Raw genomic sequence first — 26,985 nt, forward strand, 5'->3', positions numbered from 1 at the left:
TAACGAACCTGCACATCCTGCACATGTACCTCTGAACTTAAAAGTTGAAGGAAAAAAAAGTCACACTTAAACACATAAACATGTATTTATATATTTAATAAATATGAAATATTAAACAATGCATAATATACTTAATAGACAAAATATTAAACAATATATTATATATTTATAAATATAAAATTTTATATATATACGCATATATATGTGTATATATACTTAAATGATCTCTTCTGAAGGTTGAAAGAGGCCAAAGTAGGTAGGGCTTAAAAACAAGGGCTTCTACTGATGGTTTTGGAACCTTATAAATATACTAAAAGCCACTCAGGTATATATTTAAAATGGTGAATTTTACAGTATATGAATAATATCTCACTTAAAACATTTAAGCAAGTAGCTGTGTGACCTTGGCAACTTGTTTAGCTTTTCTACCTTGACTGATTCATTGCACATTCAGCTTATTGTCTTACCATGAGAGAGAAGGCAGGATGAACATTGGGTGACCATGAGCTGTATTGGCTCTAAAGGCCTTGGAAGGTCTGGATCGTCCCCACCTCTCCAGTGACTCCTGCATCCCAGCCCCCTGACCCTCTGTAGTCTGTGCATTAACCCTCGGAGGGTTTCTCTGGCGCAACCTGATCCCTTCCACCCAAGATGCCACCTCCCCCACCTGGTGAACTCTTATTTGTCCTTCAGCTCTCAGAACAGGAATTTCTTAGGGAAGGTTTTCTTAATTCCCTAAAAGAAGTTAGATTATTTGTAATATACCTTCACTGAGTTCTGGTCTTCACTTCAGAGCAATTATTTCTGGTTTTGGCTATACTTCTACTGCACAATTCTTTGATTAAATCTGCTCTGCTACTCTGCATCCCCGTGAAGGTTGTTGTGGCTTGGCTTATCACAATGTCCCCATGCTTAGGAGAGTGTGGGCTTTCCATAAGTGTTCATGGAATGAGTGAGTGAATGAATGAATCAGAAATCAGGCACAGAGAAAGACAGAGGGCCCTCTTACGACTCCTTCAGTTGTTCTATAGCATAGTTGTATTGGAATCTAGGTCATGTGACTTCTAGTCAAAATATCACCAGACTCACATTTTGTCTGATATTTTAAAACATAAGAGATGATCACTCCTAGCCATTACTTTTCTGACCCTATGTACAATGCCCCTGTCTTTCTAAGACTCACACCACTTACCTTTACTACCCTCTACTACTCCTGGTTGCTATAATTTCCCAATCTCCCAGTCATTCCTTATTCATTAAAACCTTCATCATGAGGTTCACGATCTTTCCTTTACTCCATGTGCCACCATCATCCTGAGTGCCTCCTACATGTATATGAATGACCAGTCCTACCCTCTGGTCTCTTCATTTATTGACCCTGATCTCTAGGGAGTGTCATGACACTTAATCCACCTGTGGTTATACCCTTGTGTTGGCATCACCTGCAAATGTTCTACCTCTGAAATCTTAAGTCTATGTATCTCACTTTTTGACCACTATTGCTATGGACTAAATTGTATCTCTCCCAAATCCATGTGCTAAAGCCCTTCTCCTCACTGTGATGGTATTTTGAGATGGGGCTTTTGGGAGGTAATTGGCTTTAGATTAGGTCATGAGAGTGATGCCCTCATGATGGGATTCCTTCCCTCATAAGAAGAGACACTGGACGTGGGGGCTCGTGCCTGTCCTAAATACTCTGGGAGGCTGAGGCAGGAGGATCACTTGAGGCCAGGAGTTTGAGACCAGCCTGGGCAACATAGTAAGACTCTGTCTCTACTAAAAAATATAAATAATTAGCCAAGTGTGATGGTGTGTACCTGTAGTCCCAGCTGTTTGGGAGGCTGAGGTTGGAGAATCACTTGAGCCCAGGAGTTTGAGGCTGTAGGGAGCTATGACTGCATCACTGCACTCCAGTTTAGGCAATAAGGCAAGACCCTAACTCTTAAGAAAAAAAGTAACAACAACAAAACAGAGAAAGAGACTTTTTGCTCTCTCTCTTCCTTTCTCTCTCTCTCTCTCTTTCTCACTCTCTCTCTCTTTCTCTCTCTCTCTCTTTCTCTCTCTCTCTCTCTCTGTCATGTGAGAATACCACCAGAAGTTGGTAGTCTGCAACGCAGAAGAGGGCCCTCCCCAGAACCTGACCATGTTGGCACTCTGATCTTAGACATCCAGCATCTACAACTGTGAGTGAAATAAGTTTTGGTCGTTGAAGTCACCCAATCTATGATGTTTTGTTACAGCAGCCTAAGCAGCCTAAAACAACTACCTTCAGTCATTCCAGCTCCTTTGACATCCCCAGTGCTTTGCCTTCACAAAACTTATCTGCCTTTTCTTGAATTCTTTTCCTTCCCCAGTCAGCTTAGTTTCTTAGTCTTTCATCTTAACTATTTTCTTTCCAATATCACTAGATCCCTTGCCCATTGCCCTTTTATTGGATCTTCTTGGCACAACTTTAATCCTGCTTCAATCCAACTGTTCACTTTCACAATGCTTATATCTGTGTTTTAGAGTGATATTGGAGAAAATCATGCAACTACATAGATTAGTGACTTTGAAGATTAATGCTCAGTAACCTCAAATGTGCTCTTATAATTACCCATTTCTCCTTTATTTTCACAATCTGCTCTTTCTTCTGTATTCAGCAATGATCATTTTAAACATCTTCCACTCAGAATTCTATCACATCATTTTCTCATTCTCATCAGGTGACATTGCCTCATACTTCACAGAGTAAACAGGAATTGTCAGGTGGAAACTAGCTCAACTACCTGCTGTGAAAACTGTAAGTTTATAAGTTATCTGTACTTGTAATTCTTTGTCTTGCAATGAAAGGCGGGGAGGGGTCCTTTTAGATTAAAACAATTCCTTTTCCCGTGCGTCAGATCCAGTTCTGCATTTCTAGTGTGTGCTAGTGCTCTGAGAATGTGTGTACATAGTGAATGGACAAGTTTGGTTTCTGGCTGAATGGTGAATCAGCATCAACCTACAGTTGCTGTCTTGCCATAGCCTTCATAGATGTTCAATTTAGTGATGTGTTTCCAGTCCTCAGTCACCCCAGGGCTGATGGATCCTCCTACAGCCACACAAAGCTTCAGACTCTTAAATCTGTAGCTGCAGAGGCATCAAAAGTTGTTCTTAGCCTTAGTGAGTATTTCTACCAATAGCAGGTCTGTTGTGAGAAAGAAACTTGCAAAAATGATACAGATATTGCCAAGTATGTAGGAGGTACTCATTAAGTGATAGTTTATGTTCTTATTACTAGTCTTTTAGATTATTCAGACACCCCAGTTACATCAATCTCTATGAAGACTCATTTACTCTTCTGGACAAGTAGTATTCATGTTAAAAGTAAATCAATAAGTATTAACTGATGGCAGGAAGCCAGCCTTCGGTAGAAACCCTTCTGAGTTCTATTACCACCCCAAAAGCCTTGCCTGTGTATAAAGAATGTGTCAGCAATGGTAAGGTAAAGAAAGAACTAATTTTCTGAAGTCTAGGGATGGAGAGACAGCCACCAATTTTACAAACTGAGCTGAAAGTCTCTGGATATTATGAGAAGTTTCCATAGGGCCCCAGACATAGAATAGTAGTGAACACTTTATGAACCCACAATTCATTTTATGTGTATTTTATTTTGGTAATGGTTGAAGGTTCCAGTGTGGAAAGATGATTAGAGCAAAACTCTTCATGGTCTCAGATAGAGATAGAATGATTATGTATTTTGAACATAATAGTGTCAATTAATTGTTATGTGGTAGCTCATCTGTATTAGATAATACTTGCCCACCCAGTTAGGTCTTGAGACTAAGAAAGATCAGAACTGGAGAACTGTTTCTGAATTAATTCCAAAGGCACCATCTTATCATTGCCTTTTTATTGTTAATTTTAGGGTACAAGTGAGAGTTGACTATTTGTAAAATTTTAAGTCCTTTTCTTTCAAGAGTATAAGAAATAATCTATCTGGGCACAGTGGTTCATGCCTGTAATCCCAGCACTTTGGGAAGCAGAGGTAGGAGACTTGCTTGAGCCCAGGAGTTCAAGACCAGGCAACATAGTGAGACCAGGTCTCTAGAAAAAATGAAAAAAAAATATCCAGGTGTGGTGGCATGCACCTGTAGTCCCAGTTACTTGGGAGGCTGAGATGGGAGGATCCTTTGAGCACCTCAGCAGCCCAGGCAACAGAGCAAGTCCCTGTCTCAAAAAAAAAAAAAAGAAAGAAAGAAAGAAAAGAAAGAATCTGAACATTTTATATGGGATGACATGTTGATGAATAAAGATATACTGTATTTTAACTTTTTTTAATTGCTCCATAAAATGCCAATGAACTAGACATTTGTTTATGTCATCGTAATTTAATATGTTGCTATTGTTTGCTACCACAAATGCTCCCTTCATAGAGTATATGTCCTTGCTCACACAGCTAAAGTAAAATTTAGAGTTAAATTATTATTTAGCAAACTCTAAGGCATGACACAATGCTTTGGAACCTGTGATTTCTCATTAATCTTTAGTGATGATTAATCTGGGCACAGACTCCACAAAACATTGGCAATTCCACTTTTCAGTGGGTACTCTAGAGAATTCTAGGATATGTGCAAAGATTCTTATTTCAGCAGCTTGGAAAAGATTCAAGTATCTTTGATAGGTATTTGCGGCTCATTAACATATAAATCATACTAAGGAATACTATGCAATGATTAAAATATATTGCACATATTATCATAAATAGAGCTCTAAGGAACAGTGTGGAGTGAAAATGCAGGTTTAACTATGATATATATGGTATGATACCATCTATATAATCTGATCCCAATATTTCAGTATATTGCAATGAAGATAGGTAGATAAAGATAGATATGAATTTATTTTTAAAACATCTAAAAGGATTTACATTCAATAAAGAAGGTGGTCTTCATTTTTAATATTTACCTTATTTACAGGTAATGCATTTGTCTTTAATGTTTATCTTTTTAAAGGGAGGTATAATTCACAAATTGATTAAGCAAACTCAACTTTATGATTATAATTTAGTTTTATATTCTGGACTCCTCTGGAGCCAGAAGATATGGCCTTGAATAGTCACAAGATAATAAAAAAAATCCCACACTCTAACAAAGTTATTGTCATAAATGGCAACAAGATAGGTGTGTTAATGAAAGATAGGATTGGATCTACTTCAACAAATTGAGGGTTTCTAATCTATTTATGATACCATGAGTGGAAATGGACTCTCTCCTGAAAGATCCTCTCTTACCTGGCGAAACACTTGTGCTGAAGCAGTTCCTGGCACATCAGTGGATTTGCAGATAGAGTGTTGGTGGAAGACCTGAACAGAGCCTGGGACCACAAGGAAGAAAAACCAAATCTATATGTTAAATGGGAAAGATAGTGAGACCGTGGTGGGGAAGGTTCAGGGAAGATGGCCACTAACTTTGAGACTCAGCTGGGGCATACCCTTTGTCTTGGAGATTTAGTGATTCTTCACCCTCCAGACCTTGGGAGAGAATTTAGCTTCAGCTGTGTGAACCTAGCAGCTATCATGTTATTCACTGATATCTGAATAGATACACAATGAGGCATTTACTTCTGGATCCTAGAAGCCTTATTTTGACCTTTGTTGCTTCAAATAATAAGCCTGGATATTGTCAGTAAAATTGTGGATTGTGGAGGCACTTAAGAGGTTAGCACAACAGTTTAGAGATTGTGCTGTGGAGTCCAATAGACCATGATTGCTTAATGTCTAATTCCACCTCTGTGATTCCTTGGGCTAGGTATTTATCCTCTATGAGACTCAGTTTACCCAGTTTTTCCCTTACAGGGTTGTTGGGGAGATGAAATGAAATAATGCATATGAAGTACTGGTGAGTAGTCAATGAATAGTAACTGATATTAATATTGTCTTCTTCAATATCATTATTGTCTTTTAAAAGTTTTCTTTTCAGGCCAGGAACAGTGGCTCACGCCTGTAACCCCAGCACTTTGGGAGGCCAAGGTGGGTGGATGACCTGAGGTCAGGAGTTCGAGACCAGCCTGGCCAACATGGTGAAACTCTGTCTCTAGTAAAAATACGAAAACTAGCTGGGCATGGTGGCGGACACCTGCAATCCCAGCTACTTGGGAGGCTGAGACAGGAGAATCGCTTGAACCCGGGAAGCGGGAGGTTGAGCCGAGATCACGCCATTGCACTCCAGCCTGGGCGACAGAGCAAGACTCTGTCTCAAAAAAAAAAAAAAATGTAGTGAGCCGAGATCATGCCATTGCACTCCAGCCTGGGCAACAGAGCAAGACTCTGTCTCAAAAAAAAAAAAAATGTCCTTTTGAGTGATACAACTGAAGTAGCCAAGTCCTCCCAATTCCAAAGGCCCTATAGAAGTGAGAGGGCATTGCTCTCAGAAGTAGGGAGAGCATCTTTATGTCAAGATCACACTCCAGATTTAATTCTTGATTTGCCCCATTTGGGGCATGAGCCACTGGGCCATTGCTAATACCTCTTTCTGGCCTTTGCCCCATGTCCCACAACAAGGACCTGGTCTTACATTTAGAACAGTCTCAGGACAGAAAATTGGCATGTGACATAGAAACACACGGGCTCCTTGGAGCTGAGCTCCCAAGGCAGTACTTAGAGATAAAGATCCATCAAAGGCATCACTTAGACCACAAAATACTTGTTAGCTGGAGGTCCATCCACCATCTAAAGAGGAATAGGAAAGCCATTTGGATTTTCTCATGTTAGTACTAGCAACAATAATAATTCTTGCTATTATCAAGCACTAACCTGTGGAGAGAAACAAGGACCACCCAAATGGAAACAAACAAAGGCTATGAGACCAGGAGGCTAATGGAGTCTCCTTAAATTCTGTGGTTATCACTTAACTGGTATGATACTGCCTTCCAGGAATCATGGCTTTCAGGGGTCTCTGAAGTGTCTCTGAAGTGTAATTAATAAAATTGATTAATGATTTGAATAAATGAATGATCTCCTAAACCATTTTAATAAATGAGTTAGAATAGTTTCTCCTATTCTAATTCTCTACCTGATATCCACTGGCCATTTTAACTTGTGAGAGTCAAAGCCTTTGAGGTGAGTATGAACATCACATACACCTATTTCCCCTAAGGGACTTTTGGGTAGAGTTTGTTAAGAGAACTTGAGTGTGGAGTCACAACACACAACCATTTATCTTACGCAGAATTGAATGTAAGGTCGGTAAACTTAACCGCAGACAAGCCAAACTAAAACAAATGCCACCCAATTAATTACTTAATTGAGTATTCAACCAAAGAGATTGAAATGAGTTTCAGCATCCCTTGAATTTGCCAAGAGAGGCATTTACTTCTGAACTCCAGAAGCCTTGTTTTGATCATTGTTGCTTTGAGTAATAAGCCTGGATATTGCCAGTAAAATTGTGGCAATTTTACTGATGCTAGAAAGAGGCATTCGCGTTGGCCCAGTGACTCATGCCCAAAAGTATTCGTGAGCTACTTAAATAATGTTTTTAAAGGGGTGGTGTGATGACATGTGATTCTCATCTTAGAATCTGACTCTAGAACCCCAAACCCTCATAAATTGTGACTCTATCTCTGTGTTTATTACTACATATAGTGGTCAACACAATTATTCACCCCGGTGCTGGTAGCACTGAAGAACAAGTAACATCCAATGGTGCGTCTTTGGGGTAATCATCCTGGATCCCTCCTCAGCTGCATGGATTTACTGCTCTTCCTCTTTTTTCCACATACTCTTAGATTTTTTATCTGTAGTAATCTGCTTTTGATCCTTTGGTATACACCCTCCCACCCTGCTTTCAGCCCTGTTCCTTCTCTCAATATTGATGTTTTCTGCAATCTTGAGTAACGAACTCTTTCCTTAGCTTTAGTCTCATGAAACTCTCCCTTTACTACCCCAGAGAAGAGCTTTCAAGCCTGAACAGAGTGTGTGAGGACTATATCTGGAAGCCTGGCTGAATTCCATTCCCAAATCATACTGGGAATACTCGGCCAGTTTAGAAGCTCCCATTGTCCCATTGGTGAAGAATATAGCCATTGGATGTTGACTTTTGGTCCCCATGAAGGTCTGCTTTGGAGGTACAACTCTATAAATTACAAAAGATGCAACAGCAAGGTTCTAAATTTAGGTTCTCTGACCTACAGCCTAGGCTCCTGGTTTGGTAATCTTTTATTTTTTAAAATAACAGCTAATATCTTGGTATATTGGGGGATGATTTATTAGAGGTGCAGCTGCCATTTTTTCCCTTAATTTTTTTGCATTAATTTCTGTTGGATAAGTAATATACGATGCCTTTATGTTTCAGCCTTATTTTTCTCAGTAAAATACCCTCTATTTACTCAATTGCTCAAGGCAAAAATCTGTAATAATCCTTATTATCAGTCTTTCTTTATCTATCTACTTATCTACCCAGCTATATATGCCACATCCTAACCATTGGCAAACTCTGACAACTTTACCTCTACAACATGTCACAAGTCTGTGTCTCTTCATTATCTGTACTCAGGGCTGGGACTAAGGTGGAGCAAGTGAAACATTTGTGACAGACATAATATTTAAGGGGATACCAGCAAATTCAGTAGTCAAGATAAATAATATTTTATCAAAATATTTTTAAAATAATCAAAACTAATGTCAAAAATTAATAATAAAATATCCAAATTTAATTTAATTAATTTATTTATTTTTGAGATGGAATCTTGCTCTGTCATCCAGGCTGGAGTGCAATGGTGTGATCTCAGCTCACTGTAACCTCCGCCTCCCGAGTTCAAGCGATTCTTCTGCCTCAGCCTCCGAAGGAGCTGGGACTACAGGGGCCTGCCACCACGCCCAGCTAATTTTTACAATTTTAGTAGAGACGAGGTTTCACCATGTTGGCCAGGCTGGTCTTGAACTCTGACCTCAAGTGATCCGCCTGCCTTGACCTCCCAAAGTGCTGGGATTACAGGTGTGAGCCACCGTGCCTAGCCACAAAATTTAAAATAAGTACATGACAATGAACGCTCCCAAAGTGGTCAAGTATTCCCCATATGGTTTAGGAATGGGATTCAATCAAGCCAGCTTCAAGGTATAGTTCTCACACAGCCTGTAATCCAACCAGGCAGTTGCATGACTCACCTTATTTGGTCACCCTAATCTTGTCTCTGCTTCCAATAAAATTGTATTTATAAAAATAGAAGCAGGTGATCTGTCAGCAGAAGTTTGCCAATATGATTTTTTTAATTAAAAAATTAAATTACTGTATTAAAAACATAAAATTTATAAAATTATAAACAGATGATATACATATATAAAATAAATATGTAAAATTATATACAAATTTTTAAACTTCAATTATGAAAATTATTTTATAATTTGATTTTTAAAATGTATTTAAAAATTAAAATATTATTTATCTTGATCACTGGATTTTTCAGTGCCCCTTTATATTTTGTGCCTGAGGCGAGTTCCTCATTTGCCTTGCAAATTCCCAGTCCTGTCTCCACTGCCACCATCATGGTCTACAACAACACGGCTTCTCAATTGGATGACTGCAATAGCCTCCTACCAGCTCCCTTTACTACCCGTCTTGTCGCTCATTGTTCAGACAGCAGTTGAAGGAGTTTTTTAAATGTCACTCAGATCAAGTCCTTCCCCTCCACGTTCCACAGACCACTCCTACATGACCTACAAGACCCGCTGTAATCTCGCTCTCCCTTGCTATTTAACCTCCTCTCCTCCCACTCTCTTTTCCACTCACCACACTTCAGGCACCCTGGTATTCTTTCTGTTCCTCAAACAAGTCAAGCTCCTTCCCACCTCAGGTCCTTTACCTTAGTATTCTCTCTGATATTATTCCTAGATATTCAAAAGGCTGGCTCTATAGTATTCAAATCTCAGCTTGTCCTCTCCTAAGAAGCCACCAAATCTAAAATAATTCCCCCATCTCCACATAAGATCACTCTATTTAATTTGCCTGTTTTGGTTGGGAGTTTCTTTTGGAAACTGTATTACCTTGATGGTTTATGTGTTTTCTTGTTGTCCATTTTGTTGTCTAGAATATAAAATCCATGAGGGTAGGAGCTTTGTCTGTCTTGTTCACTGTTTTTTTTTTTTTTTTTTTTTTTTTTTTACATCTCTGAACACTAAAATATTACTCTCTAAAGACTGCATTTATAATTATCAAACTTAATACAGTAGTCCCACCTTATACTTGGGGGATATGTTCCAAGACTCCCAGTAAGTGCCTGAAACCACAAATAGTACTGAACCCTATATACACTATCTTTTTTCCTAAACATGCATACTTATGATAAAGTTTTATTTATAAATTAGGCACAGTAAGAAATTAAAAACAATAATTAATAAAATAGAACAATTACAACAATATACTGTAATAAAAGTTGTGTGAATGTGATCTCTCCCTCTCTCAAAATATCTTATTGTACTGTGGTCAACTACTTTGGACCATGGTTGACCACAGGTAACTGAAACCACAGAAAACAAAACCACAGATAAGGGGAGACTACTGTATTTGGCTAACCTGAGGATAAATATGGCATCATTTTGTTGTTTTAATATGTATTTTCCCATATCCCAGTGCCAGTGAGTTTTTTTTATTATTATTTGTTTAAATTTAAGGGATACAAGTGTAGTTTTGTTACATAATGGTGAAATCTGGGCTTTTAGTGTAACCGTCACCAAAATAGTGAACATTGTACCCATTAAGTAATTTCCCATTATTCACCCTCTCAAAACCTCCCACCTTTGCGAGTCTCCAGTGTCTATTATTCTACACTCTATATTTGTGTGTACACATTATTTAGTTCCCACTTATAAGTGAGAACATGCAGTATTTGACTTTGCATTTCTGTTATTTCACTGAAGATAATGGCCTCCAGTTCCATTCAGCTTGCTGCAAAAGACATAATTTCATTCCTTTTAATGGCTGAATGGTATTCCATTATATAATTATATATATTTTTATATATAAGCTTTTTATTATGTTTTGATATGTGTTTATATTTTTATCACCTATTTTTTTTACCATCTCAGAATGAATGCTCAAGTATGAATCAGAAGATGAGACTTTCACTCAGACTGAGAACTTGTAGGCCAGATCAGGGATTCTTCTGTTGGTGTTGGGGAGTTACTCTGTTTTTTTTGTTTTTTGTTTTTTGTTTTTTTTTTTTCAGGACTAGAAATTACCATTAAGCTTTTCATTACAACCACTCACACCACCTTCTCATACAACATTCTGTCTTCCAAAATCAGACATTCTGTTGATTTAAGTTTCTCTTTTTCAGTGTCCACTTACTGAATCATCTCCTTGAAAACCAACCACCCATCATAGCACTTATCTGACACCAGGAGCTTGGTCTTCAAGGTAGGGCAGTCGAACATGGCAGAGTCCATGAGTGGAAACATAGCCTCACTGGCCACAAAGTATTGGGCTTTAGACATGTGTAATTGATAGCAAATTTCCTTGGCAGTCAGCTGGAGACTCCCAGGCACAAAGATGATTCCTGAAAAAGTCACAAATAAGGCTTCATACATATCTTTTGAGCAGAGAATATTTCCTCAAACATCCTGGAATGTACAGATGAGGTCTCTGGAATACCCCCTCTCTTGGGAGTTTGTCCTCTGTATTGGGGCAGCAACATGATGGTGGCTGGGGAAGAACTGAGACATGCAGGAGACTGAGCTCATTGAAACAATCCAGTGATCAGTGGCTCTGCTGCTGTTATCCTTTCCCCTGGAGCAGTCCTAAATTTATATGGTTAGGCTTCAGACCACTAGTTACTTGAAATATAGCCTGATTTTGAAACTGTGATGCAAGGGGGTTGTGGAAACTTCCTCTTTGTTGTTTCCTCCTGGCTTGAGAATGGCTTGTGCTATGGATTTCTGGATTTGCATTGGAGACGAAAAACAACAACAAAAACAACTTCCAGCCTTTGGCTGTTTCTGTAGATTCTTTTGCATCCGTCTAACACCTACTGGGGGCCTCCTATGAGACTGGGACATGCTGGGTGCATCTGTGTGCCAGAGGCTGTTCTAACAGAGCCTTCTCTTCACTTTTCAAGCTTGGAGAACTAGAATACTTCTAGGAGAAACTGATGATGACGTTGCTTGTCTTTCAACGCTTATACGTCCTAATATAGACATACTGATTTTGGAAAAGGATCTAGTTAACCAATGCAGGCGTTTCCCACATACCCCACCTTAACTTCTGCTTCTCAAATGGAAATTCTTGGGCACCATAAAAAAGTCATTGTTCATAGTAGCCCAAATGTGGAAACAATCTAAACAATCTAAAATATCTATTGACTGATGAATTGATACACATTGCTATTGGCCTCCAGCTCCTTGCCCTGGTAACTTTCCTTAGTTATTCTTATAAGTCCTACATTTTGTAGCTATTGCTATTGGAGCAAACAATTGTCCAGGACCCCAAATTCTACACCTTACAGCATGGCATAGATGGTTTTGACTTGGAACTTTTTAAAGAAGTTGTTAGTGGTCATCTATCACAGATCCTGAAAAGACTTTATAATGCACTCAGGAAACAGCTAATATGAGCTATGCTATTTTCATACGATCTTACCAGGAAAAAATAGTTACAAAAGATACCCAGAAAAGAAATGAAAATGTACTATATGGTATCACCGAACATGAACTAGTTATATTTTAGAATATATCTGCTCCCAAATTTTTATTTTATTGTTTTAGAAGAGTTCGACGATTTGTAAGTGGATTAATTAGTTGATCCAGACACAGTGTTAAATGCTGGGGACTCAGAGGTGAAGCAAATACTGTCCTGGCCCTCAAGGACTTCACATAAATCACCAATTGTAACTACCTGAGGTATTGGAGATACAAAGCACCCAGACTGGCTTGAGAGAGTAAAGGAAGTCTTCCAGAGCAGGTGATGGTAGAGCCCAACTTGGCAGCAAAGTGAGAGTTTTGCCAGGTAGACAAGGAGGGGAAGGAAGGAATGACAGGAACAGGGAAGCGGATGGGCAGGTAAGTGTAAGGAACCATGATAGGCTTCTTCCACCTGGTACTTTCAGGAGACTATGAGTAGGCCAGGTTTTCTGGAGTGAGGTATAAAGTGACAGGGCAGGGGGAATGCTGAGAGATTTGACCAAATAGAATCATGGTATTTTAAAAGCAAAAAGCCAAAAAAACATCACCACCTGCTGAAAAATACACAAATGTTTTCCTCCAAACTTAGAGAAGAAAATGCAAATCCAGCCCCTGCCTCCCTCTCTGCCCTCAGCTGCCTCTTCCTGCTTCCTCTCTCATTCTGCTCCAGTCACACAGGCTTCCCTGCTTGCCAGCTGGATTCCTGACACCAAGGGAACCTCCTCTGGTCTCTAGCAGACTCCAGCATGGACTCAGACTAGATCTTTCTATGACCTTCAGGGTCTTCTTCCCTAATACCCGCTTTCCTTTCTTGAAGCTCTCCTGTATCATGTTTGTCTCAGGCCATGTGAGCTACTACTCCTTTTACTATTTTTCCACATAAACCCAGATGACTAACAGCACACTAGTAATTTCACCATCATTGTAATTTGCAAGGACCTTTTTAAAGGAGGAGAATGATCCTAGAACAAAATGTTTTGTGAGGTAGTGAGCTTCTCATCACCAGTGATGTTCCAGCAGAAGTTAAATGCCCATTCCCAGGGAAGTTGTAGGAAGGAAGCACTCACTGGGTGGGATCACATAGGGGACCTCTAAAGTCCCATCTGCCTCTTAAGATTTTATTCTGGCCGGGCATGGTGGCTCAAGCCTGTAATCCCAGCACTTTGGGAGGCCGAGAGAATGGCGTAAACCCGGCAGGCGGAGCTTGCAGTAAGCTGAGATCCGGCCACTGCACTCCAGCCTGGGTGACAGAGCGAGACTCTGTCAAAAAAAAAAAAAAAAAAAAAAGATTTTATTCTAACTGTACACAAACACCTAGACAGACATTTATCTCATAATTAAGCAAAATATATAAAATGTAAGTTTTTCAAATAAACAAATTTTGAGGGGCTGTGTTTTATCAAAGGGATCAGTTTGGGTGACTTTAACTAGAATCGTAAAATATTACAGGTAAAGGGGACTTTGTCCACTTTGTTTCCCAAAACAAGAATTCTTTCTAATAGAACATTTTAGCACAATTACATTTTGTTTAGAATTTGACCTCGGACATAGTAGGAGATAAATATATATTTGTTTAATGAATATATAGCCAAAGAAAAAAATGTGATTTATACAACTTTTCAAAAATACAGCTATTGTTCCAAGGAAGATTCAAGTGTACAGTTTTGGCTGAGAGGACCCAGTTTGAGAAGCTGCTGTTGAGTGCAATAACAATAGTGAAAGGTGCTTGTTTTGTTTAATTTTGGTCTCATTGTTTGGTCGTTGTTAGAGAACAAAAGGTCAACAGTATTTTCTGATGACAATTATACTCCTTTTAAAAATGTGGATCACCAATAAAACTTCCAAAAGAAAACGTCTTCCCACGTCCTTAGGTTATGGAAATACCTATCGAGGTGTTTGAGGGGAGGCATGTTGTCTCATAGTTCCCTTATTCAGAATGTACCTGCCCCTATCCCTTATACATATGACCCATCCCAAGCCTCAGCTGCACTTCACCACCTGGTGAGTGGAGAGGGTGCCAGGCATGGTAAGCACAATCCCCACAGGCAAGCCCAGACAGTAAATGTCAGATCTGTTGGGAGTGGCATGGGGTTGAGATTATGAGGCTCATACCTATTTCTCTAAACTCAACACCCTGGTGGCCAATCTTTTCAAGAAATATGAGGGAGAATTTTGAATGGACTCTGGATTCATCAGGCAGCTTTTAGGGTCCCTTAGAGACCCTTCCCTGTGGCCTCATCTTCTGCTCCACCTATCCCTTTATCATAGAGATTGCTACCTCTAATACTGGGATGGGATCTACATTTTCAAGGGACAGTTCCTGTTGCACCTGCTTTTTAAATGAAGTCGACTCTATATCAGCTACTTGGAAAAGAACACTAGTCTCATCAAATAAGTCATCTTTGTTGTCTGGCACACTGACTTGACAAGTTCCAAATGTCACAGCCTGGGAAAACTGGAGACAACTATAAAGCATGTTAATGCCGGAGCAGTGGGCCCTATGGCTTCAGCAATTTGAATTCATGATTACAAAAACCAGAAAAGCAAAGACGCACTGCGGTGCTCAACATGAACCAAAACACAAATAGACTCAGCATTTTTAATGTTTTTATGACTAGAAACAGAATCTATGCATACTGTACAAAGTGAAGAGAAAACAAACATTAAATTAATGCATAATCTGTGATTTTGTTTTGTGTTCATCTGTATTTTCAATTTTTGTATAATGTCCATGTGTTTGAAATAATAAAATAATGAGGCATTTAAAACTAATTACTTTCAATGTTCACATAATTTTGTACTTATGTTACTTTGTTAGCAACTATTCCATTAAATTCAGGATTCTGGATCTAGTGGGCCCTATCAGGTGGACAAGAAACCATAGTGAGAGAAGGTGAGGACTCTTCCCTGAGTGTCTAGAAAAGTTACCTGAGCAGACTCAGGGCATCTCGGACTCATCAGTACCTGCTGGTTGCTGCAAGGTGAGTGGGAGGTCTGCTGGCTGAAAGAACCAGAGGAAGGCCGGACACCTTGCCCTTTCTAAGAACACCCTTGTTTTTTTTTTATTATTCTTATACCTTAAGTTCTAGGGTACCTGTGCATAACGTGCAGGTTTGTTACATATGTATACTTGTGCCATGTTGCTGTGCTGCACCCATCAACTCGTCAGCACCCATCAACTCGTCATTTACATCAGGTATAACTCCCAATGCAATCCCTCCCCCCTCCCCCCTCCTCCCTCCCCCCTCCCCATGATAGGTGTGTGATGTTCCCCTTCCCAAGTCCAAGTGATCTCATTGTTCAGTTCCCACCTATGAGTGAGAACATGTGGTGTTTGGTTTTCTGTTCTTTTGATAGTTTGCTAAGAATGATGGTTTTCAGCTGCATCCATGTCCCTACAAAGGACACAAACTCATCCTTTTTGATGGCTGCATAGTATTCCATGGTGTATATGTGCCACATTTTCTTAATCCAGTCTGTCACTGATGGACATTTGGGTTGATTCCAAGTCTTTGCTATTGTGAATAGTGCCGCAATAAACATACGTGTGCATGTGTCTTTATAGCAGCATGATTTGTAATCCTTTGGGTATATACCCAGTAATGGGATGGCTGGGTCATATGGTACTATGTGCTGCTGAATCCGGTTTGCCAGTATTTTATTGAGGATTTTTGCATCGATGTTCATCAGGGATATTGGTCTAAAATTTTCTTTTTTTGTTGTGTCTCTGTCAGGCTTTGGTATCAGGATGATGTTGGCCTCATAAAATGAGTTAGGGAGGATTCCCTCTTTTTCTATTGATTGGAATAGTTTCAGAAGGAATGGTACCAACTCCTCCTTGTACCTCTGGTAGAATTCAGCTGTGAATCCATCTGGTCCTGGACATTTTTTGGTTGGTGGGCTATTAATTATTGCCTCAATTTCAGAGCCTGCTATTGGTCTATTCAGGGATTCAGCTTCTTCTTGGTTTAGTCTTGGGAGAGTGTAAGTGTCCAGGAAATTATCCATTTCTTCTAGATTTTCTAGTTTATTTGCGTAGAGGTGTTTATAGTATTCTCTGATGGTAGTTTGTATTTCTGTGGGGTCGGTGGTGATATCCTCTTTATCATTTTTTATTGCATCTATTTGATTCTTCTCTCTTTTCTTCTTTATTAGTCTTGCTAGCGGTCTATCAATTTTGTTGATCTTTCCAAAAAACCAACTCCTGGATTCATTGATTTTTTGGAGAGTTTTTGTGTCTCTATCTCCTTCAGTTCTGCTCTGATCTTAGTTATTTCTTGCCTTCTGCTAGCTTTTGACTGTGTTTGCTCTTGCTTCTCTAGTTCTTTTTTTTTTTTTTTTTTTGTTGTTGTTGTTGTTGTTGTTGCCTTGATTTTATTGTATTAGGCTATGAAGAGCACTGGCTGTGATGAATATATAATCTGGAACAAGAGTTTGCATTTGGGACTTGGACTTTGGTAGGGTAGACAGAAAGATGAAAAGAAAGATTTTTAAAAAGGCATGTAGAGGGTGGAGAGAGAGCAGTGTTAAGAGAGACCACATTCTCTGTCTAAGCAAGATACTAGTTTTTATACATCAGAGAATACTGAAGACCCATAGATGGTTCTAAGGCTAATCTAGTCATTTGGCACTAGAAAGTAGTTTCTAGACTGTGCTAAAACTGTTGACCCAAGACGTTCTTTTATTATTATTATTATTATTATTATACTTTAAGTTCTAGGGTACATGTGCATAACATGCAGGTTTGTTACATATGTATACTTGTGCATGGGAGGGGGGAGGGATTGCATTGGGAGCTTCTCTAGTTCTTTTAATTGTGATGTTAGAGTGTCAATTTTAGATCTTTCCAGCTTTCTCTTGTGGGCATTTAGTGCTATAAATTTCCCTCTACACACTGCTTTAAATGTGTCCCAGAGATTCTGGTATGTTGTATCTTTGTTCTCATTGGTTTCAAAGAACATCTTTATTTCTGCCTTCATTTCGTTGTGTACCCAGTAGTCATTCAGGAGCAGGTTATTCAGTTTCCATGTAGTTGAGCGGTTTTGATTGAGTTTCTTAGTTCTGAGGTCTAGTTTGATTGCACTGTGGTCTGAGAGACAGTTTGTTATAATTTCTGTTGTTGTACATTTGCTGAGGAGTGCTTTACTTCCAATTATGTGGTCAATTTTGGAATAAGTGCGATGTGGTGCTGAGAAGAATGTATATCCTGTTGATTTGGGGTGGAGAGTTCTGTAGATGTCTATTAGGTCTGCTTGCTGCAGAGATGAGTTCAATTCCTGGATATCCTTGTTACCTTTCTGTCTCGTAGATCTGTCTAATGTTGACAGTGGGGTGTTGAAGTCTCCCATTATTATTGTATGGGAGTCTAAGTCTCTTTGTAAGTCTCTAAGGACTTGCTTTATGAATCTGGGTGCTCCTGTATTGGGTGCATATATATTTAGGATAGTTAGCTCTTCCTGTTGAATTGATCCCTTTACCATTATGTACTGGCCTTCTTTGTCTCTTTTGATCTTTGATGGTTTAAGGTCTGTTTTATCAGAGACTAGGATTGCAACCCCTGCTTTTTTTTTGTTCTCCATTTGCTTGGTAGATCTTCCTCCATCCCTTTATTTTGAGCCTATGTATGTCTCTGCATGTGAGATAGGTCTCCTGAATACAGCAGACTGATGGGTCTTGACTCTTTATCCAGTTTGCCAGTCTGTGTCTTTTAATTGGAGCATTTAGTCCATTTACATTTAAGGTTAATATTGTTATGTGTGAACTTGATCCTGCCATTATGATATTAACTGGTTATTTTGCTCATTAGTTGATGCAGTTTCTTCCTAGCCTCGATGGTCTTTACATTTTGGCATGTTTTTGCAATGGCTGGTACCAGTTGTTCCTTTCCATGTTTAGTGCTTCCTTCAGGGCCTCTTGTAAGGCAGGCCTGGTGGTGACAAAATCTCTATGCATTTGCTTATTTGTAAAGGATTTTATTTCTCCTTCACTTATGAAACTTAGTTTGGCTGGATATGAAATTCTGGGTTTAAAATTCTTTTCTTTAAGAATGTTTAATATTGGCCCCCACTCTCTTCTGGCTTGTAGAGTTTCTGCCGAGAGATCTGCTGTTAGTCTGATGGGCTTCCCTTTGTGGGTAACCCAACCTTTCTCTCTGGCTGCCCTTAAGATTTTTTCCTTCATTTCAACTTTGGTGAATCTGGCAATTATGTGTCTTGGAGTTGCTCTTCTCGAGGAGTATCTTTGTGGCGTTCTCTGTATTTCCTGGATTTGAATGTTGGCCTGCCCTAGTAGGTTGGGGAAGTTCTCCTGGATGATATCCTGAAGAGTGTTTTCCAACTTGGTTCCATTTTCCCCCTCACTTTCAGGCACCCCAATCAGACGTAGATTTGGTCTTTTTACATAATCCCATGCTTCTTGCAGGCTTTGTTCATTTCTTTTTCTTCTTTTTTCTTTTGGTTTCTCTTCTCACTTCATTTCATTCATTTGATCCTCAATCGCTGATACTCTTTCTTCCAGTTGATCGAGTCGGTTACTGAAGCTTGTGCATTTGTCATGTATTTCTCGTGTCATGGTTTTCATCTCTGCCCATTCGTTTATGGCCTTCTCTGCATTAATTATTCTGGTTATCAATTCTTCCACTCTTTTTTCAAGATTTTTAGTTTCTTTGCACTGGGTATGTAATTCCTCCTTTAGCTCTGAGAAGTTTGATGGACTGAAGCCTTCTTCTCTCATCTTGTCAAAGTCATTCTCCGTCCAGCTTTGATCCGTTGCTGGCGATGAGCTGCGTTCCTTTGGAGGGGGCAATGCACTCTTATTTTTTGAATTTCCAGCTTTTCTGCCCTGCTTTTTCCCCATCTTTGTGGTTTTATCTGCCTCTGGTCTTTGATGATGGTGACGTACTGATGGGGTTTTGGTGTGGGTGTCCTTCCTCTTTGTTAGTTTTCCTTCTAACAGTCAGGACCCTCAGCTGTAGGTCTGTTGGAGATTGCTTGAGGTCCACTCCAGACCCTGTTTGCCTGGGTGTCAGCAGCAGAGGCTGCAGAAGATAGAATATTGCTGAACAGCGAGTGTACCTGTCTGATTCTTGCTTTGGAAGCTTCCTCTCAGGGGTGTACTCCACCGTGTGAGATGTGGCGTCTCGGTCTGCCCCTAGTGGAGGATGTCTCCCAGTTAGGCTACTCAGGGGTCAGGGACCCACCTGAGCAGGCAGTCTGTCCTTTCTCAGATCTCATCCTCCGTGTTGGGAGATCCACTGCTCTCTTCAAAGCTGTCAGACAGAGTCGCTTGCATCTGCAGAGGTTTCTGCTGCTTTTTGTTGTTGTTGTTTAGCTGTGCCCTGTCCCCAGAGGTGGAGTCTACAGAGACTTGGCAGGCCTCCTTGAACTGCTGTGATCTCCACCCAGTTCGATCTTCGGAGGGCTTTGTTTACCTACTTAAGCCTCAGCAATGGTGGGCGCCCCTCCCCCAGCCTCGCTGCTGCCTTGCGGTTAGATCGCAGACTGCTGTGCTAACAATGAGGAAGGCTCCGTGGGCGTGGGACCCTCCCGGCCAGGTGTGGGATATAATCTCCTGGTGTGCCCGTTTGCTTAAAGTGCAGTATTGGGGTGGGAGTTACGTGATTTTCCAGGTGTTGTGTGTCTCAGTTCCCCTGGCTAGGAAAAAGGATTCCCTTCCCCCTTGCGCTTCCCAGGTGAGGTGATGCCTCGCCCTGCTTCAGCTCTCGCTGGTCGGGCTGCAACAGCTGACCAGCACCGATTGTCTGGCACTGCCCAGTGCGATGAACCCAATACCTCAGTTGATAATGCAGAAATCACCTGTCTTCTGTGTCGCTGGCGCTGGGAGCTGGAGGCTGGAGCTGTTCCTATTCGGCCATCTTTCCAAAATTTAATAACTTTAGCTCTCATATTAAGGCTGTTGGTCCCTTTTTAGTTATCTTTTATACATAGTGTGGTGTAGGGGTCCAATTTCATTCTTTTACATGTGGTTATCCAGTTGTATCAGCACCATTTGTTAAAAAGAGTATTATTTTTCCACTGAATGAACTTGACACACTCGTCAAAAATCAGTTGTCTGTAGATGTCTGTGTTTATTTCTGGAACCTCAACTCTATTCTGTTGATTTATATGTCTATGCATATGCCAGTACCACACTGTTTTGATTACTGTAGATTTCTATTAAGTTTCCAAATCAGGAAATATGAGTCTTCTAATTATTTTACTTTTGCTCAAGAATATTTGGGAGAATTGGGATTCCCTTACAGTTCAATGGGAATTTTAGGATTGGCTTTTCCATTTCTGCAAAAATAAAAAATCCTATTGCTACTTTGATAGCTATTGCATTGAATCTGTAGATTGCCTTGGGTAGTAATGTTTTGTTTTGTTTTGTTTTTCTCTGCCTCCCCCCCCCCCCGCCCCCCAAGATGCAGTTTTGCTCTTGTTGCCTAGGCTGGAATGTAATGGCGCCATCTCGGCTCACTGCAACCTCTTCCTTCTGGGTTCCAGCGATTCTCCTGCCTCAGCCTCCCGAGTAGCTGGGATTATAGGTGCCTGCCACCATGCCCGGCTAATTTTTTGTATTTTTGGTAGAGACTGGGTTTCACCATGTTAGCCAGGCTGGTCTCAAATTTCTGGCCCCAAGTGATCCACCCACCTCAGTCTCCCAAGATGTTGGGATTATAGGCGTGAGCCACCCTGCCCGACCTATATTGTCATCTTTACAATATTAAGTCTTCCAGTCCATACACATGAGATATTTTTCCATTTATTTAGGTTTTCTTTTGTTGTTTTCAGTAATCTTCTGTAGTTTTCAGTGTGCAAGTCTTTCACCTCCTTGATTAAATTTATTTGTAAGTATTGTATTCTTTTGGATGCTATTTTAAATGGAATTGGTTTACTAATTTCCTTTTCAGATTCTGATACTAGTGTGCAAACACAAAAGTGATTTTTGTGTGTTTTTCTCGTATCCTCAACTTTCCTGAATTTATTAGCCTTACAATTTTGTGGACTTTTCTTAGGAATTTCTCTATATAAGACCTTATCATCTGTGAATACAGATCATTTTACTTGCTCTTTTGGAATTTGGATTACTTACTCTTGTATCTTACCTGATTGCTCTTCCTGGAACTTCCAGTAGTATGTTGAATAGAAGTGGTTAAAGTGGGTATCCCTGTCTTGTTCCTAATCTTAGGGGAAACAATCTTTCACCCTTGGGTATGATCCTAGCTGTGAGTTTGTCATAAATGCCCTTTATAATATTGAGGAAGCTTCCATTATTTTCTAGTTTGCTGCATGTTTTTATCATAAAAGCATGATAGATTTTTAATGCATTTTCTGAATCCATTGACATGATCGTGGTTTTGCCAAGACCAGCTTGGTCGGGAAGACCCTAACCCAGTGGTGGCACTAGAGGAATTAAAGACACACACACAGAAATATAGAGGTGTGAAGTGGGAAATCAGGGGTCTCACAGCCTTCAGAGCTGAGAGCCCCAAACAGAGATTTACTCACGTATTTATTAACAGCAAGCTAGTCATTAGCATTGTTTCTATAGATATTAGATTAACTAAAAGTATCCCTTATGGGAAGGGCCGAAATAAAGGGATGGGTTGGGCTAGTTATCTGCAGCAGGAGCATGTCCTTGAGGCACAAATTGGTCATGCTATTGCTTATGGTTTAAGTACGCCTTTAAGCTGTTTTACGCCCTGAGTGGGCCAGGTATTCCTTGCCCTCATTCCAGTAAACCCACAACCTTCCAGCATGGGCGTTATGGCCATCATGAACATGTCACAGTGCTGCAGAGATTTTGTTTATGGCCAGCTTTGGGGCCAGTTTATGGCCAGATTTTTGGGGGCCTGTTCCCAACGTGGTTTTTCTTCATTATATAAATGTCGTGCATTATGTTGATTGATTTTTGTATGTTGAAATACCCTTGAATTTCTGGAACACATTCAATTTAGTCATGGTATACAATTCCTTTAATACTCTGTTGGATTCAATTTGCTACTCTTTGCTGACTTTTTTTCATCCATATTAATAAAGGATATTGGTCTATAGTTTTCTTTTTTATGATCCCTGTATCTGCTTTTGGTGTCAGGGTAATGCAGGCTGGCCTCATAGAATGAGTTAAGAAGTGTTCTGTCATCTTCCAATGTTTTGAAAAATTTTTAAAGAATTGGTGTTAACTATGTTTTAAATATTTGGTAGAATTCATGAGTGAAGCCATCTTGGCTTGGAGTTTTCTTTCTTGAGAGGTTTTTGATTACTGATTCAATGTTTATACTTGTTACAGGTCTTTTGAGGTTTTCTCGTTCTCTGTGAGTCAGTTTAAGTAATTTATGTGCTTCTAGGGATTTCTCTAATCCAGATTATCTAATTTGTTGACATACAATTGTTCATAGTGTTCTCTTATAATCATTTTTATTTCTGTAATGTCTGTAGTGATGTTCTCACTTTCATTTCAATTTATGGTTATTTGTGTCTTTTCTTAAGTTGTAAGTTGAGCTACAATTCTGTTGTTTTTTTAACTTTCTATTTCATTTCTCTCCATTCTATTCTTGGTTATTTCTTTCCTTCTACTAGCTTTAGATTTAGTTTTCTCTTCATTTTATAGTTTCTCAATGTATAAAGTTAGGTTGTTCACTTGAAATCTTTCTTTTTTGTAATGTAGACATTTATATTACATATCACATAAATTTCCCTCTGAGCATTGACTTCATGGCAACCTATGCTTTTTATCATGATTTTTTCTCATTTTCATTTCTTCCTATTTTCTAATATGCTTTGTGATTTCTTATTTAATCCATTTATTGTTTCAGCATGTGTTGTTTACTTTCCAAATATTTGTGATTTTTTCCAGTTTTCCTTTAGTTACTGATTTTTACTTTCAGTTGTGGTCAGATAAGACATTTTGTATGAGATCATTCTTTTTAAATTCATTGAGGTCCAGTGAAATAAAAGAGGACACAAACAAATGGAAGAACATACCACGCTCATGGATAGGAAGAATCAATATCATGAAAATGGCCATACTGCCCAAGGTTATTTATAGATTCAATGCCATCCCCATCAAGCTACCAATGAGTTTCTTCACAGAATTGGAAAAAACTGCTTTAAAGTTCATATGGAACCAAAGAAGAGCCCGCATCTCCAAGACAATCCTAAGTCAAAAGAACAAAGCTGGAGGCATCACGCTACCTGACTTCAAACTATACTACAAGGCTACAGTAACCAAAACAGCATGGTACTGGTACCAAAACAGAGATATAGACCAATGGAACAGAACCGAGTCCTCAGAAATAATACCACACATCTACAGCCATCTGATCTTTGACAAACCTGAGAGAAACAAGAAATGGGGAAAGGATTCCCTATTGAATAAATGGTGCTGGGAAAATTGGCTAGCCATAAGTAGAAAGCTGAAACTGGATCCTTTCCTTACTCCTTATACGAAAATTAATTCAAGATGGATTAGAGACTTAAATGTTAGACCTAATACCATAAAAACCCTAGAGGAAAACCTAGGTAGTACCATTCAGGACATAGGCATGGGCAAAGACTTCATGTCTAAAACACCAAAAGCAACGGCAGCAAAAGCCAAAATTGACAAATGGGATCTCATTAAACTAAAGAGCTTCTGCACAGCAAAAGAAACTACCATCAGAGTGAACAGGCAACCTACAGAATGGGAGAAAATTTTTGCAATCTACTCATCTGACAAAGGGCTAATATCCAGAACCTACAAAGAACTCAAACAAATTTACAAGAAAAAAACAAACAACCTCATCAAAAAGTGGGCAAAGGATATGAACAGACATTTCTCAAAAGAAGACATTCATACAGCCAACAGACACATGAAAAAATGCTCATCATCACTGGCCATCAGAGAAATGCAAATCAAAACCACAATGAGATACCATCTCACACCAGTTAGAATGGCGATCATTAAAAAGTCAGGAAACAACTTTTGGCGATCATTAAAAAGTCAGGTGCTGGAAAGGATGTGGAGAAATAGGAACACTTTTACACTGTTGGTGGGATTGTAAACTAGTTCAACCATTATGGAAAACAGTATGGCGATTCCTCAAGGATCTAGAACTAGATGTACCATATGACCCAGCCATCCCATTACTGGGTATATACCCAAAGGATTATAAATCATGCTGCTATAAAGACACATGCACACGTATGTTTATTGCGGCACTATTCACAATAGCAAAGACTTGGAATCAACCCAAATGTCCATCAGTAACAGACTGGATTAAGAAAATGTGGCACATATACACCATGGAATACTATGCAGCCATCAAAAAGGATGAGTTTGTGTCCTTTGTAGGGACATGGATGCAGCTGGAAACCATCATTCTTAGCAAACTATCACAAGAACAGAAAACCAAACACCACATGTTCTCACTCATAGGTGGGAACTGAACAATGAGATCACTTGGACTCGGGAAGGGGAACATCACACACCGGGGCCTATCATGGGGAGGGGGAGGGGGGGAGGGGAGAGGGATTGCATTGGGAGTTATACCTGATGTAAATGATGAGTTGATGGGTGCTGACGAGTTGATGGGTGCAGCACACCAACATGGCACAAGTATACATATGTAACAAACCTGCACATTATGCACATGTACCCTAGAACTTAAAGCATAATAAAAAATAAAAATAAATAAAAAATAATAAAAAATAATTCATTGAGGTCTACCATAGTCCTATGCCATAGGTCTTGTGGCTTAACATATGTCCTATGCTTGAGAACACTGCATATGTACTTGAAAATAATGTGCATTGTGTGGCTATTGGGTGGATTATTTTGTATATATCTGTTATATCTAGTCAGTTTATGCTGTTATGTGTTTTCCATTTAATAATTGAACATGAGGTTTGAAACCTTCAACTATTGTTTTAGAACACTCTATATTTTTTTCTTTTAAAATGGTCAATTTTTGCTTCATATATCATGGATCTTTGTTATTAAGTACACCTATGTTTGTCAATGGCATAGTTTCCAGATAAATTTATCCTTTGATCACTGTATAATGTCCCTCCATGTCTCTTGTGACAATTTTTTACTCAGTTCCAAAATGCTTGATATTAGTATAGCTACCCCAGCTCTCTTTTCTTTGCTGTTTGCTTGGAATCACTTTTTGCTTCATTTCACCTTCAACTTGTTTGTGTTTTGGAATCTACAGTGCGTCTTTTGTTGGAAGCATATAATTCATCATGGCTTTAAAAAAAATTATTCTGGCAATCTCTTTTGGTTAGAGAACTTAATCCATTTTTACATTTTTTTCATATTTTTAATTTTCAAATAAAAATTGCCTACATTTATGGGGTACAATGTGATGCTTCCATCCATGCAGGTATATATTGTGGAATGATCTAATTAAATGATCTAATTAAATATCCATCACTTCACATATTTATTATTTCTTCCTAATGAGATCATTTAAGTTCAGTCCTTAAATAATTTTCAAGTAGGTAATACATTATTATTAACTATAGTTACCATTCTGTGCAATAGATCACCAGAGCTTAATCCTCATGTCTAACTGAAATTTTGCACCCTTTGACCAATGTTTCCCTTTCCCCATACACCCACTTCAAGCTTCTTGTAACTACCATTCTACTCTCTACTTCCATGAGTTTGACTTTTTGAGATTCCATATATAAAAGAAACTGTGCCATATTTGTCTTTCTCCTCCTGACATATTGCACTTAGCATACCATCTTGTAGAGTCATTCATGTTCTTACAACTGACAAGATTTCCTTCTTTTTTATGGCTGAATACTATTTCATGGTATATGCATACCACACTTTAAAAATTTATTCATGTGCTGATGGGCACTGAAGTTTCCTTTCCTTGGCTATTGTGAATAATAATGCAACGAACATGGTGGTGCAGTCATCTCTTTGACATACTGACTTCATTTGCTTGGCTATAGATCCAGAAGGGGATAGCAAGATCATTCAATAATTCTATATTTCATTTTTGGGGGCACCTCCATACTATTTCCCAAAATGGCAGTGCTAATCTACATTCCCACCAGCAGCATACAATTTTTCCCTTTTCTTCACATCCTCATCCACTCTTATCTTTCAATTTTTTGATAATAGGCATTCTAACATGTATGAAATCATATCTTATTACACTTTTAATTGCATTTATCTGATGATTTGTGATGTTGAACATTATTTGATATATCTGTTGGCCATGTGTATGTCTTCTTTTGAGAAATGTCAACTCAAGTCCCTTGCCCATTTTTCAATTCAATGATTTGTTTTCTTGTTAATGAGTAGATTTTCATATATATTTTGGATATAAACCCCCCTTTTTTTTCCTTCAATCCAAT

General features: G+C 39.1%; 1 protein-coding gene across 1 annotated transcript; it reads right to left on the minus strand.

Moving 5' to 3' along the window:
* Positions 1-2,978: 2,978 nt before the first annotated feature.
* Positions 2,979-11,449, minus strand: LOC105493969 (acyl-CoA synthetase medium chain family member 6). The gene is given in 6 exon segments (XM_071088535.1): positions 2,979-3,111; positions 5,255-5,337; positions 6,537-6,654; positions 6,656-6,687; positions 7,946-8,093; positions 11,304-11,449. Coding segments are annotated over 6 exon segments (660 nt in total).
* Between the last annotated feature and the right edge of the window lie 15,536 nt (positions 11,450-26,985).

Source organism: Macaca nemestrina, chromosome X (assembly GCF_043159975.1).
Source record: "Macaca nemestrina isolate mMacNem1 chromosome X, mMacNem.hap1, whole genome shotgun sequence".
NCBI classification, from domain to species: Eukaryota; Metazoa; Chordata; class Mammalia; order Primates; family Cercopithecidae; genus Macaca; species Macaca nemestrina.